The 14616-nt window shown below is 37.3% G+C and overlaps 1 protein-coding gene across 3 annotated transcripts in view; it reads left to right on the top strand.

Annotated features, from left to right (window-relative positions):
- cadm2b (cell adhesion molecule 2b) overlaps positions 1-14616 on the top strand; it is a 130781-nt gene that overhangs the window by 83292 nt on the left and 32873 nt on the right. For 2 of the 3 annotated variants that reach the window (XM_051399464.1, XM_051399465.1), the window contains exon 2: positions 3364-3390. The exons of the other annotated variant lie outside the window; for it this stretch is intronic. In XM_051399464.1, coding sequence (XP_051255424.1) covers positions 3364-3390 — 27 coding nt within the window. The remainder of the gene's footprint in view (positions 1-3363; positions 3391-14616) is intronic. 3 annotated transcript variants of the gene reach the window in all.

Genomic DNA, 14616 nt, shown 5'->3' with positions numbered 1-14616 from the left:
CCATCCTTTTTTTTAACATAAAGGCTATAACTTACTGCATTAATGTAATCATGGACAACAGATAGCTGTTGTTACGCAGCATTTATACATAGTGTTGGATTTAATAAATGTACTCATGCACTTAACCATGCGATAAATATGTTAAACACATTGACATTCTTACAGTGAAGGGTGTTGTTATGTGCCCTGATATTGATTTTCAGTGAAAGTCCTCTTAGGTATGTCAAAGCGTTATACTTTTCAGATAGAATATATTGATATGCTTGCCATGTGCTTGCAAACATTTCCAGTTCACAGCAAGGAGAATCTTATCATGGTGTCTGACTTTGTCAACACTATTAAATTTAGAGGGAGTCAGAGATTAATAACTTCCACGTAAGGAGAAAATAGGATGAGGCGTAGGCTTGGGAGCATACAGAAAGATTAATGAGTGTCAAAAACAATGAATTTTCCATTAGATAGTAGAATGGCATATGCTACTTGTTTGGTCTTCCCAGTTTCCTCATCAGATAAGAGCTTGTTCAAGGATCGCCAAGAAATGACCTATTTTTAGATAAACATTTTGTCCTTTCTGCAGACCTCAACACTGACCTATTTTAAGTCAGAAATAGTACTTTTTTCCACAAGGCTTCATTCCACCCTCAGCTATGGGTATTGTAATGAGCAAAATTATCACTATTTTTATTTAATGTTTGGCCTGGCCTGGTAAAAGAAGTGCAAAAAAAAACCATGTACAATTATAGCCCTTGTGCAGGCTGGTTACTGAGAAAAAAATGCGGATTGCAAGATAGTCTTTTAGCCTCAGCTTACTTAATACAGAAAGTAACAACATGGAAACACACACACACACGCACAAAGCCTTGCCTCTCAAATACCCTTCTCTGCAAACATGTCATTATTGTTATGATGGATGCCCTGCAGTTCTCAAATATCAGCAGCGGGGAAACACATGAATGCAGCATTGATGAGCATGTTGAATACAGATGCAACTTTGAGCAGCAGAAAGATGGTAAGAAGCCAAAAATTATCCTTGACAACAACAGAAACAAATGAGGTGTGCATAGTGTGAACAATGTCACCGGCAGCTCCAGCTGGAAGGGAACGACGGCCTGTTAGCTGTTAGACATTTCCCATAATAGACAGGATGTGTCAGCACACAATGCATTTGTAGACCAGAGGTGGGAGAGAGGTAAATACTACAAGAGGAGCTTATTTCTCGAGGAGCTAAGAAGTGCTCTTGTCAGTCAACCTCCACGTCCACAAGAAACAGCACACTGTGTGACCCCCAGTCAGTGCAGATTTGGCCAAGGCTTTTAAAGGAAAACCTCCTGCTTCACTTGCAGCTCTGTCAGAAACTTCATGTAGGGTAAACAATAGAAATGCCGAAAAAATAGCAAAATGTCAGGCCACTTCTTTTGGACTTCTTGTGTATTCTTGTAATTTACAGAACAAAACATTTATTAATTGGCCAATTTGCCCAAATTCTCAGTGCACTTCAGCTCTTTTGACCATAGGTCAGAAAGTCATTGCTTTAATTCTTCTATCTGGTGTTTTTACCATGACAGACATGGTGTAGTATATTAAGTTGGAGGGTGGTTACATTTCTGGAACTTAGCCTTTTCTGTGGTGTATGGTGCTTTGTCTTGTGTTGGACACACAGTTCTACTTCTGATTAGTATTCAGTGTTGACTTAGCATTTTATGCAATGAGTCCTTTTCACAATCTGAGGCTTACTAGCAAATCTACTGTTAATCTCTTCTAGTCTGAAGCCTTTGGTAACAATGTTCTGTCCTCATTACATCTAACTAAGTGTCTCCCCCTGAAAGACAGCTAAGCACCTTCCTTTCTGTAACCACTGGAGACAAACAAGCGCCTGTCTCTCGAGTAATGATGAAAGGAAAGTGTTTACCAATCTGCCATGTTACCCTGAGTAGCATATAATTTGCACAGAAGGTGAAAGTTGAAAGTTATTGAACAGAATGTTTTCCTAGGCACTGTCAAACAGATTAGCCTGTAAGGAGAAAGGTTTACAATTTTCTTTGCAATTAACAATTTTCTAGCACTTAATTGTTGGGATTATTTGCTGTATCTCATGATCCTTTAGCCATAATGTAACATTACTTAGCGACAATATGGATTCTTTATCCAAAAATATTCAGATTACATAATTAACATGACATAATTACCCATGACACGGTAATCTTACAGAGGCAAAGACGAGACTAACTTGAAAATATGCAAGCACACACTTGCATTTTTATAGTTTCTTTTATCTGACTGATGATAAAATTTAATTTATTATTTTTGAGAGATTTGGGGAATCAACAAAATATATCCCCCCATGGATTCCAGACACTTGTAGTGGTGGCTGATGACTCTATGGATTCTGAGATGGGGAAATAGAAGGGTGTGCATAGTGGCAGCATTAATAAACTTAAAGCAGAGAGAGCAAATCATATTTCAAAAGACAGCAGCAAGATGATAGGCTAACAATGCAGATGTGTTGCTGTGCTTTTGGATAGATGTGACCAGCTGATGAGAACAGCTGATATCACGATTGACAGCCCCAGATAATGACAGCAAGGAAATTATGCATAACCATGCCTGAGATAAGTGAATGTAGGATGGAAAGTACTACAGGCCTACATAGAGAATAGTCTTCCTGAACTTTCGCTCAAGATTAATTTGTTTAACTTGTCTGAAGGCTGGTGTTCCATTGCCCCAGATGTTGCAGTAAAGTGATGTTTAATAGTGCTGCAACTAACAATTATTTTCATTATCAATTAATCTATTCATCATTTTCTTGATTAATCGATTAGTTGTTTGGTCCATGTCAAATGTCAGAAGTGTTTTGTCCAGAACCCAAAGATATTCAGTTTACTGTTATAGATGACTAAAGACACCAGAAAATATTCACATTATAGAAGCTGAAATCAGAAAATTTGAAAGAAAATTAAAACAAGTATAAAACACAGGTTGTGCAAAAGGGTATAAAGCACACCTCAGTCTACTGTTTTGTAGATCTTAAAGAATTAATGATTCAAGGATTTGTAGGGATTTATTTTTACTGTCATTTAAAATGCAGGGTTGTATAATGAAATTCAGTGCTCAATTCATAATGATTAGCTAAGTTTGTCATAGAGTAATTTAATAAAGCTGTGATATTTGTATCCATGTTTTTCTTGTCTCTTCTAAGATTTGACATGCCATCATGGTATGGAATACATTTTCACATTCATAACATTTAATCTTATACTTCCTGTCACCATGGGTAGAGTAAATAATCATCATGCTATCAATGTTACTCCTTCATACTACCTATCTAACCTGCTGTTTCCTTGCTTTATCCCTTCATGCTATCAGTGGCTGGGACAAAAAGCAAAGCGAAAGGTGAGTTATTGCCTCCATTTTCTTGCTACATGATTTATGTTGCACACAGTTCCCAATAAACAATGTTTGGATCGCCCTTTTATCTCCCCCAAGAGCCCAGGAAGCATTAACATACACTGCTTGCTGCAAAGCTTTCTGGGCATTTTCTTAACCTTCATTTCTTCATGAGAGGTTTGTTGAACATGCTTGCTCTTTCGCAGATACAACCTGCTTCACATATGTGTAGATTCACATGTTCACACCAGGGAGCTGCCTGCCTCACCCAGTCATGCTTTCCCTCTATTTGGCCACTGTGCAGCTCCACTGGAGCAGCTGGGGGGTTGTTCCTGGTTCAAGGACACCTCAGCGGTAGATGAGGGAGGAGAGTGTTTCTCATTTGCTTTCCCAACCCAGATTTTCCCAGACATACTGTGCAGTCAAACTGGAGACCTTCTGGTCACAAGCATGCTTCTCATACTTTTTATTTTACCGCTGCCCTGCAGTAGTTAATGCTTTGTCCTGATATTTGGTGGTGTAGGTATTCACTTCGTTGCTATTGAACCTGATCTATTCCCTAATAAATTGTCATTTTCAGATTCATTATGCACCAGGCGTACAAATCTAGCACTTAGGGTGTTTTTTTCTCATTCTTGCTGCTCCCCCACAAATTACTTCAACCTTTTGAGAAAAAAACTCTGCTACAGAATATGTGATGATTTACAGACAGTTTCTCTTCCATTCATATTGAATATACATGTTCTGTTATTGCTCATGTTCTTGGTGATACTACTGTAGCATCCTAACATCATTACCCCAGTGTCTCAGTGACTGTATGGTTATTGATGCCACTGTTAGTGCTGTTACTGATGGATTCTGTAAAAAAAAAAAAAATTTGCTAGTCGCTTTGTCTCGTTTGCTTGACTTGTTTGAAATTTGAGGAGCATACTGTAGTCTTTCCTATGCTTTAAAGTGAAATGAAATCCTAACATGCTTTAACATCATATACTCGTGCGTTAATTATTTTTTTGCTTTTGTTTGCTTTTTCGGATATGACTTCAACCAAACCCACTGATTAATGTTGTTAATGTTCATGATTGAACACCACGGTTTTGTGCTTCCCCCCCCCCTTTTTTTAAAATGCAGTGGTTTCTAATTACAGAAGTAATTAGGGGGCTAGTTTTAATTAACAGAAGATACACATTCAGCATCTGTACCTCTGGAATTTAGTTCAACATTGGGAGGCCTTTTTCAATAGCACTTTCAGCACTCTAATTACAGTTAATAACTTTTATTAATAATGATGAAGATAATGAATATAACCGCATGTATCAGTCTTGAATATTGATTAATGGATTTTGTCAGCTTTCCTATTGCACGCTAATAATTGCTATGTAATTTGCGGAGTAACTGTTAAAAAAAAAGGCCCAGAAGCCAGGATAATAATAAGCCTGGCAGTTGTCATTAAAATGGAAGAGAAAAGAATAATCATTTATTAAAGTGTAGACACTGAGTAAACTGAGGGTAAACTGCTTCATGAGAGAACATTTCATGGCCATCCCAAACTCATGTTTTTGAGCTAGAAGTAGCAAAAAAAACTTGTAATGCAATGTTTTTTTTGCCAAGGAAAGGGGAGAAAAATGCAGCAACTCTACGAGTAGGAAACCATGTGGCAGAGTTAAAACATGAAGCTGAAATAATAGAGGTTGTTTTTACAATTCTGTTATGAAACTGTTATGAAGGACATGTTCAGGCACATTCAATGTTAACTTGAACAGCAGTTCAAATACAATGGTTCTGGTAGAAGTTATGTTACGTTTAAGAGGACAGGGCAAGGAGTCTCAGTGTGATAAGGTTTTATCTAAAAGAACATCTAAAAGAGCAACATATTTCTGATCACATTTTTCAGTGGGCTTTTTGGAGGTTGAAGATGAATGCATATATCTCATATATTGTAAGTAATATTTGGAGAGCATGTGGTAACAAGTCTCATTCAGTCCCACTTCTTGGCTCCTCAACATTTTAAAGATAATCCATAGTTGTGGTTATTGCAAAAATATGTTGCATAATGCACAACCAAGCTTGTGTCAAACTGTTTTCCCATTAATTAAAGCATTTATCTATTTATTTATTCAGCAGTCTCTTGAGTTGGGATGATCACTCTTAGGAACATTTCTTGTTGTTGTCTCATTGTTGCCATTTGTTTGTCACTATGAAGACACTGCACTCTTAAAACGCTACCAGTGTTACTCTGTATATCAGAATGCTTATAAACACCAGGATTTGACAAAAAACATAATCCTTTCATTTGAGACACATCACATGTACAGTCTTGTAGGTAACACCAGTTGAATGTGTAATTTCCTGTTTCACTTGGAGACAGTACAGTGTTTCTGACCCACTTTCTGAGGCTGATGTATTGCCACTTTCCTCTTTCCTTTTTTTCCTGCACAGCAGAAAAAAACACTGCTAAGAGTTTCCCCCAGCTGGGATATTTATTGCCAGTTCTGTGGATTGTCCACCCCCTACCTTCCCCCTACCTCCCCCACTGTGGCAAATCACAGGGGAAGACGATGCTCAGTACCACCTCTGAGTCAAGGGAGGTTCACTTTTGCTCAGGTGCTACTCAGTAACAGGCACCAAATGTCCTTTTTGATGGAGGGTAAAGCTGACAGACAGCTCACTCTGTCTTGGTTATTTCCTTTCTAACAGGCTTCATCGGGCTCCGTAACAGCTCAATCAACTGACTGCATCATTTAAGATCACGCTGACGGTGCCGACTATGAATACAATACAGAGCTGATATGCACTTGTCCTGAGGCGGTGGGTCATCGCAACATGTGCATTGTGCTGTCTGATCTGCTGGAAACTGTTCTTGTTTACAGCTGATGGAAGCATTGTAAAATTACATCCATTACAATCCCAATGCAGATAAAGGATACATACAGTTGAATGTGTCTTGATAAGGTTCCACGGAAAGACACATATAATGCAAGAAACGTTTGATTTTGCAAAAAACATCCAGATGCCATTTACACCTGAAATTATAACAGCAGTTGAAATAGAAACTGCAGCTGGATTGTGTCTGAATCCATTTTTGTTTATGAGTGTCTCCCGTAGCCTCTTTGCTTTTCTACTTTATTGTCAGATGTGAACGGGGTGGGGAAGAGAGTGACATGGAGCACATTATTAATCTGGCCAAAAGTAATCACAGCCTTTGCTTTTACCCTAATTACATATGGATTTTCTATGACTGAATGAATTGCGCATTGGAAGGCCTGTATAGTAAGATTTCAAATGTTCCCTGTTGATTTTAAATTGTGACATTATCTAAAGCTGACTATGTTCAAACCAGTAGTTGTATAGTTTTCAAACATGTATCACTTTGGACAGGTAATTTACAGATTAGCTTCAGTTAATGGATCAGATTTAGTGCTAATTAGCTGCTGCCCTTAAATAGTTGCTTAAATCTCTCCAATCAACTAGGCTGATAGCTTTTAAAATGGCACAGCTTATTGAGTGTCCCAGATCAGCAGGTTTTCCATAAACAAAAGAAGCATTTCTGCTTAAATTACACTGTCACCGTGAATGATTGTTTTTGGTGACAGGTATGACCTTTCAGTCATTATAAAAATAAATTACATGAAATATGTTTTTGCCCGTGTTTTTCCTCTTAACGCTGTTTAGAAAAGGCCATTTTAGGTGAAAACAATCAGATATGATGGGGTTACTTCATGGGCCAATTGATAAAAGAAGCTTGTCTTGTCCACTTTCATAACCATTAACTTCCAAAGCATTTCCTTTATCAACACTTACCGTTTAAGGCAAGTTAATGAATGTGTCAGAAAGCACATTATATTCAGATATTATTCACATGATGGGTGTAGTCAGCTTTATCATGCTGTTTTTATGTTTTTGGTGTTGTTTATTATTGTGCCTGTATGCATGCATATAGTTTACATACTGTGCTTAGCTTTTCAATGTCTAGTTGAAATGTGTAGTTTTGCATTGTACACTAAATCAGAAGGTCTTCATATTTTCGTTTCTTGAAACAGATACATTTCATAATTTCCACATCATTTCCTCACTTTCCCTACTCACATGAGCTTTATATGTTCCATCATATGCCCAAAGTAAACAAGCAATTAGTAGCAGCTACTAACAAAGCTGTTGCAATATCAAGACTATTTAAAATTGTGACAGACAGTAACCACAGAAGGGGTTTGCATGCCTTAGTATTCTGCATACTGGCAACATCTCGTCTGAATTTTCCAAAGTGGTCTTATTTGGACTCTAGTGAATGGAACATGTTGTTTACATGATATGCTTCAAAGAGAGTGTTGGTGCACTCCAGTAACATACAGTATGGAATATTAATGTGCGGAGGAATTCATAGTTTTGCTGTCTGTTTCTAACTGGCAGATAGAGGCAGCTGCCATTGACTGCAGAGGCTGTTCTTGTTCTGTTCCATACTCACTATATATTCATCAGAATTAGACTTTTTTTTTTTTTTTTTTTCATTATGGACATATTTTGTGGATTAGTTGAGTATACATGGCTTTGTTTGGTATATTTCTTGAACCATTGTGTGCACTGGTTAAAGTGTTTTAGAATGGAGGGTTGTGTGTATTCATTTTCAGTAGTCTTCCACAGAAGGGTCAGCATTAGTCTAATCCACTTCACTCCCTTTCAGGGAGCGGTGTTGTTAGTGTTGGCAGGAAGACCACACAAATGGTATACTAAACGATAATATCAGTACCACTGTGGAGAATCATGTGACAGGCATCCATTATCAGGACAGCCCGAGACAGACACTCCTAGGCTTGATTATGTGTCTTTCTGAGCTGTTACATCAAGTTTGGGGTTGAGAACTACACAGTTTTAATCAATTTTTGATGACAGTTTTTTTTATCTTGGACCGATAGTGTATAGATTCTCCCTCTTATGTAAGAGAGGAATAACACAAATCCCAGTTACTCATTTTAGAATCAATCACAAACAGTCAAATTAACAGTCTTTAAAATACTGTAGGAACAAACTGAATCCAGTCTGGTTCTGTGGTAACACACATGTCTGACAATGCCCTAATAATGGCGATGAATGAAAGTGTAGGGCTTGGGGGATCTTGTATTGAGCTGTAGATTTGTCAAAATAATCAGAATTTTTTTTTTAAAAATTAAACTATTGTGTGAAACTGTCTTAAAAAAATCCTGGCTATTGACATAAGGAACATAACACTCTAAACTTCACTTCACACACACTTCATTGTTAAATCTTAATTAAAAGAATAGGTCTTGTATCCATCTCATTTTTTTATTAAAATGTTCATTATGTTCCATATGCTGAAATCCTGCATCCTACATCACTGCATAGGGCTGCATAGCTTTCACTGTAAACCCCCCTAATGTTTTAGTTATGGCTTTTGCTTTCTCTGAATGTGCATGGTGGCTGTTAAAATGCGGCAGGTAGATGGAGTTGCTCTTACCTACCAGATTCTTTCCTCTTGTGTTGTCAGTGGACACAATGGGGTAAAGTTAACGCAAATGGTTGCATGTTTTGCACAGTGCTTGCATACAGTCGGCATTTTATTTCAGTCATTGTCATTGGTAACACTAAATTTGTAATGCTCCCATACAGCAGTCCAAAAAAATGCTGTGGATACTCTGTAGGCTTTCCTGTCTACTTGCTATTTCCAAGACTGACTGGGCTTTTTTTCCTCCAAATTACAAAATTTGAATTTTTTTTTCTGTGCTTGCCTTTTTGGTCTCATAGCCTATTTCAAATGAATTGAACAATACATACATGCCCAGACCCGTAACTTTCAAACAAAACTGATCTGATTTAGATTTTTTACTTGAACCTTTCCATTAGCATTTCTCCTTGGAAGAAAAGCAATGAACAGCACTAAAGGCTTTGAAATATGTTTTTGCTCTTCTCCTCAATTGCTTGGAGAGAGTTTGACTACGTTATATGGTTCATTGAAGTTCACCTGTGATAGACGGTGATAGACAGAGGTTCATCCCTTTTCCAAACTTTTTCCAACGACAACTTCCCAGATGGTTCTGTGTAACAAACCGCAAGTAAGGTTAGTACATCCATGTGAAAAAATAAACATTTTATTTTATTCACAAGAGCATACTTTATTTAAAAGGTTTTAGAGCTGCACTACTTGTACAGTTGGGAAGTATTTGGTCTAAGAGAAACATCAGCTCTTCTGTCCAGGGGAAATCTGAAACCAATGCTGTGGCACCATTAAAATATGTTTTCAACCATGCTTCACTAAAAACATGATGATATACTCAGAAGTGTGCTTTCATTACATTAATAAAACTACTCTGAAATGTTTTGTACGTATGTGATGTTGCTTGTGCTGTGAAAAATGAGAAATGAGAAAAAGAAATGAAAAGCTGCCAATTTTCAGTCCCTGCTTCTGTTGTCAATTTGTCTTTGATCAGATTTAAACTTGCTTCAAGTTGAAGTTGAAGCTGTTCAACTGTTAAAGTTAGATTTTCTTCAAACAGAAAGAAATCCCCTTGTTTGCTGGGTGAACCCAGTACCTTTGCGCTGTTACAGCTCCCAAGATGCCAAAAAAAGAGGATTTTATCACAGAGCCCGGTTTGATTGAAACAGATTCACCTGGATTTCATTATAACTTCAGAGTACTGTTATTTGCAGCAATATGACAATAAAAGATTAAAAAATCCTGAAATGTGCTGGTATGTCGGTTATAAGTGGACAACTGTGGATAACTTGGAAGCCATTTATACATGGCTTCACATATTTAAATTTAACATTGAAAATTTGAAAAGGCCTCTTTGTTCAAATTGGATTTTAAAGGTGATTTTAAAGGACGATACTGATTTAGCAGTCTGAGTTTGTCTGGCAGGACATTTCAGAGCCTAGGTGTCCTGACGGTGAAATCCAGTCATCTTTCATCTTGAGCCTAGACTTAGCAACTGCCAAGAGCCCTGTCTGTGGTGTTAAAGCTGCTCTCTTGACTCATGAGGGGCCAAAAGGTCAGAGACATAGCTCAGGGCAAGGCCTTGACAAGTCATAAAAGTTATCAATAAAATCTTGACATCAGTTAAAAAAATAGGTTGCCAAAGAAGGTGTGTTATGGCTTCTTAACTTAGTCCTGGTCAAAAGCCTTGCTCGATGTTATACTGATTGGCCGCTTGGTTGCTGAAACAAAGCTGTACACTCTCTATCCTTTGGCCGGGGATATATGTACTTGCTCTTATCTACCCGTTAATGTGCACATGATGGTTGCCTTGTTTATCCTGCATCTGTTCAGAACGTTGGTCCTCAGATGCGTTAAATTGCTTGGTTTACATCGTTAAAAACTGAGTATATCCCCCACTTTAGATTCTCATAGAAACCATGACAGCTACAAGACAAGAAAATTATCAAGCAATTTTATCTAGGCAGGATTCTCTAGTTGGAGAAAAAGGTCACTAAACTAAAATTAGGAATGTCACCCAACAATTAAGTTGTATTGAACATGTGTATTGAAGGTTAAAGGCAATTCTGAAAAACATTCAGTTGAAATGACAGGAAATTCAGCTTTGTTGGCTTAACTACAGAATATTCTGAGATATGTAGTCCAGGACACAAGCTGAACAGGGTGTGTAAAAGAGTTAACTTGGTTTTACAGACATACAGTAGCTGCCTATCTCTAACGTACACTTGAAGGAAATATCTGTATGAATGTAATGTATAATGAGAAATGTGGTCCCACAATTGGGCCTTGGTGTACAGATCATGTAACTAAAGAGGTGCAGGAATCAGGGTTATCAATTCAAAGAATTTTGTGCAAACTATTTGAAGTATTCCCATCTGAAATCATTCATAACTTTGAGTGAGATGTTTATTAGTTCTTGAGAAAATGTTCAAATATGTTATTTCCTTGTTTACTGAAGAGCACACATCTTATATATCAGAATATCTTATTTGTCATGCCAAGATTTGCTTCAAAATGATTTTCTCCAGAATCATTGAGATAAAAAGCAATAGGTCTTTAGTAAGTAAGGAAGGTTGAATCAAGGTTGGGTTTCTTCAGATAAGGCTATACTAGATTGTAAAACATGGGACACAACCATTAGTCCTGGAGTTATTTGAAGCAAGGAATGTAGTTGGTGTAACCTGTGTGACCTCTTTCAAGAATTTAATAGGCAAAATGAATGGTGGATGTGCCATATGTGATAAAGTGTCTATTAGTTATTGTGGTGAAAGTGACTGAGCCAAGTGAGGACAGGTTATTCCAACACAAGTAAAAGAGGAGTAACACTCAGAATCCAACAGGATGTTAAGAAAAAAATGTAAGTCACGCTTTTACAAAACTTCACACTGAGTTGGAACAGAGAGATGTCTGTATTTGTCTCACATGGGAGACAGCAAGCTCCATTATTTCTTGTTCCCTCCACCAAGGAATGTACACCACAAGAGGCCTCAAGTTTTAATTAAATGGAATATTTATACACTGCGGATGTTCAACTTCCTTCTTTCTCAACATGCTGGCAAATAGGCCACACAGTTTAGAGTTAGCCAATTAATTACAATTTTGTCAAGTCACAGCAATTTCAGTGATTAATTACTATGTTCTCAAGAGTATATTGTCTGTTTAAATACCTTGTGAGTATTAATGCAAGACATTTGATTTTATTTTCTAAACTTTTAGTTTTCAGCTTCACAGCATGTACTGTGTACACAAGTTGAAGATGAATGTTTTTGTTAAAAAACAGTTTTGGTTGTTTTATAATCATTTACAGACAGCCATGAATATTATTATATAATTCACATACACGGCTGTCTGTGATTCAAGGTACATTTTAGATGTCTGTAAATTACAGATTAATTGTTTATTTGTAAGATAACTTGTCAGACTACTTGAGAAAGAATACCTTGAAATGAAACAATTTCAGACATTCATCCATTTATGTTTTTATCATACCTTTTAGTTTTAGTGCAAACATTCAAATATCTTTCTTTAAATTATTTTTTAAGGATATTGACTAAATTGTCATGTCAATAATTAAGTCTAGATAAGAGAGAAATATTGATCTCCATTTCTGTTTGACATAATAACAATATCACATGTAACTACATTAATGAAGAGTACAGCCATTTACATGTACAGTACTAATAAATCAATTTCAGATATTCCCTTTTCAGTACAGATACATGGGATTTTTAGAGACATGATATTATATGGCATTTTGTTTCTGGCAGGCACTGCATGAAGTTGCCATGACTCATTAGCATGCAGAAGGGAGCTCAGCATCTCCAACATCTCTATTTGCAAAGAAGCCCTTGTAAAATCAAGCACCAGAGGTGAACTTGTGGTTTGATAAACTGCCTGGAATTCATTTCATATGAAAATTAATAATCGTTTTTATTTCATAATGAATGGAGGCATTGGCTATTTCTTGAACTATTTTCTGAGTTATTTGTTTTCTTTTTATCCTGCCTGCAGTTTACAGTTTATTCTGCAGTGGTGTGCTTGACTGCTCTCCAGCCATTCATCAAGGCACTGCTTTCCATTATTTGGTGCAGTCAGCTGAAACTGAGAAAGGCTTTTGGGGTGGTATGGCTCATTCTTCCTCTACTAACTCTCTGTTCTCAACAGAGATGTTCCTAGTATTTTTCACCTTGCACCCTGGATCAGTGGCCATTAGACAAGCCAGTGAAATTATATATGCAACATGGTTCTCAAATGATCCACATCCAGTTTTCATACCTGGTTTCCCAGCATGCCTTGATTTTCCACGAGTATCATATCAAAACAGAACCAAAAGATTTCCACATCATCAATAATGATAAGACACTCAACATTTACATTCATCAGCTAACTCTCTTAATCCTCCTTTTAAGTACAGTCATAAAGATTTCTATCTTACTCATATTCACATTTTCTAGATACCCACCCAGACCTCAAGACAAAATCAATAACCTAAGTATCATATTCTTGGCTTCTAATATTGTCAGACTCAGATTCCATCAGGCTACGGTCTGAGCTGCATTCTGATAACAGCATGAAGAGAGGCTGGTTGAGATGAAATGAAATAGTTTACTGTTAATGCACACTCAACAGCCAGCCATTCTGAACATCTGTATTCATATTTATATTCTACACCTGCTGCACAGACCTCATCGCAAGCTAAAAATGTGTAGAGATGAAGAGCAGACACCTACGTACATCTAGTCTGTGTTTATCAGACATCTGTTTCGATGGTTCCCCTTTCAAATTTAATCAGCAAATATTTGTGTTTACAATGAAGATGCTATCCTCTATGCCCCATTTACACTTCTACCTAATTTCAGATGTGCAGGTAAATATTTGATTCATGAGGCAGTGTCACTCGATTCTGTATGAAAGTTAATGTCACAGTGGAGAGATGTGTCAGCAGCATTCTGACTGTGAAGCACAGCAAACAACTTGACTAATCTCGTGTGTGCTGACATTGTGACTGATGATCAGTGTGCTGGTGGCCCACCTGAATGTGGACCATAATCTCCCAGCTCAGGATGATATTGCCAGTTTCAGCTTTCACTGGAGTGGGCTCTTTGCTTTAGCACTAAAAAAAACAGCAGCTCTCAGATCCATGTGACTGTCATAAAAAAAAACTGTGAAAGGGGAAAGCACTGCCAAGGGACCAATTATAGCTTTAAGAGCTGGGCCCATAAGCAGGCTGATGTTGGAAATGTTTTGATTAAAAGCACATACACACAAAAACAAAACAATAAAAAGCTAGGATTTTAATTGATTAAGTTAAATTTTAATGTAAAAATCAGTTCATTTTCAGTTCAGGGTTCATCATTCCATGTTTTTAATCTTAACCTCCCTTTATGGGACGCTGTAGGGAGGCTGAATTGGAAAAATGAAGACAGAGAGGGAGAGAGAAACACCGATGTGACTTATCACATATTGAATTTTTCTTTTACTATAGCACTCCATGATACTCATGGATTGAAGGAGGGAAGTTGCTAGCATGAAAAAAGCAAACGCTAATGGTATTCATGTTTCAGAGGGCGCCAGCTACTTTCATCAAGATATCTCAGGTTACTTAATCCTCACATCACCTATTCGCTGTCATGACAGGCAGGTTGCATGCTGTCTACTGTAAATATGTGGAGGCTGTCAACCTGCAGCTGGCCTTGACTGAAAATAAGTCGTTCACTCTTGTTCACTATAATACATCTAAGCACTGGAAAAAGGATACAGCAATGCACAGTATTGAAGTCCTTTAGCCT

Source organism: Dicentrarchus labrax, unplaced genomic scaffold (genome assembly GCF_905237075.1).
Source record: "Dicentrarchus labrax unplaced genomic scaffold, dlabrax2021, whole genome shotgun sequence".
NCBI classification, from domain to species: domain Eukaryota; kingdom Metazoa; phylum Chordata; class Actinopteri; family Moronidae; genus Dicentrarchus; species Dicentrarchus labrax.
The sequence above is the reverse complement of the archived record's forward strand: the minus strand, read 5'-3'. Positions and strand labels throughout refer to the sequence as shown.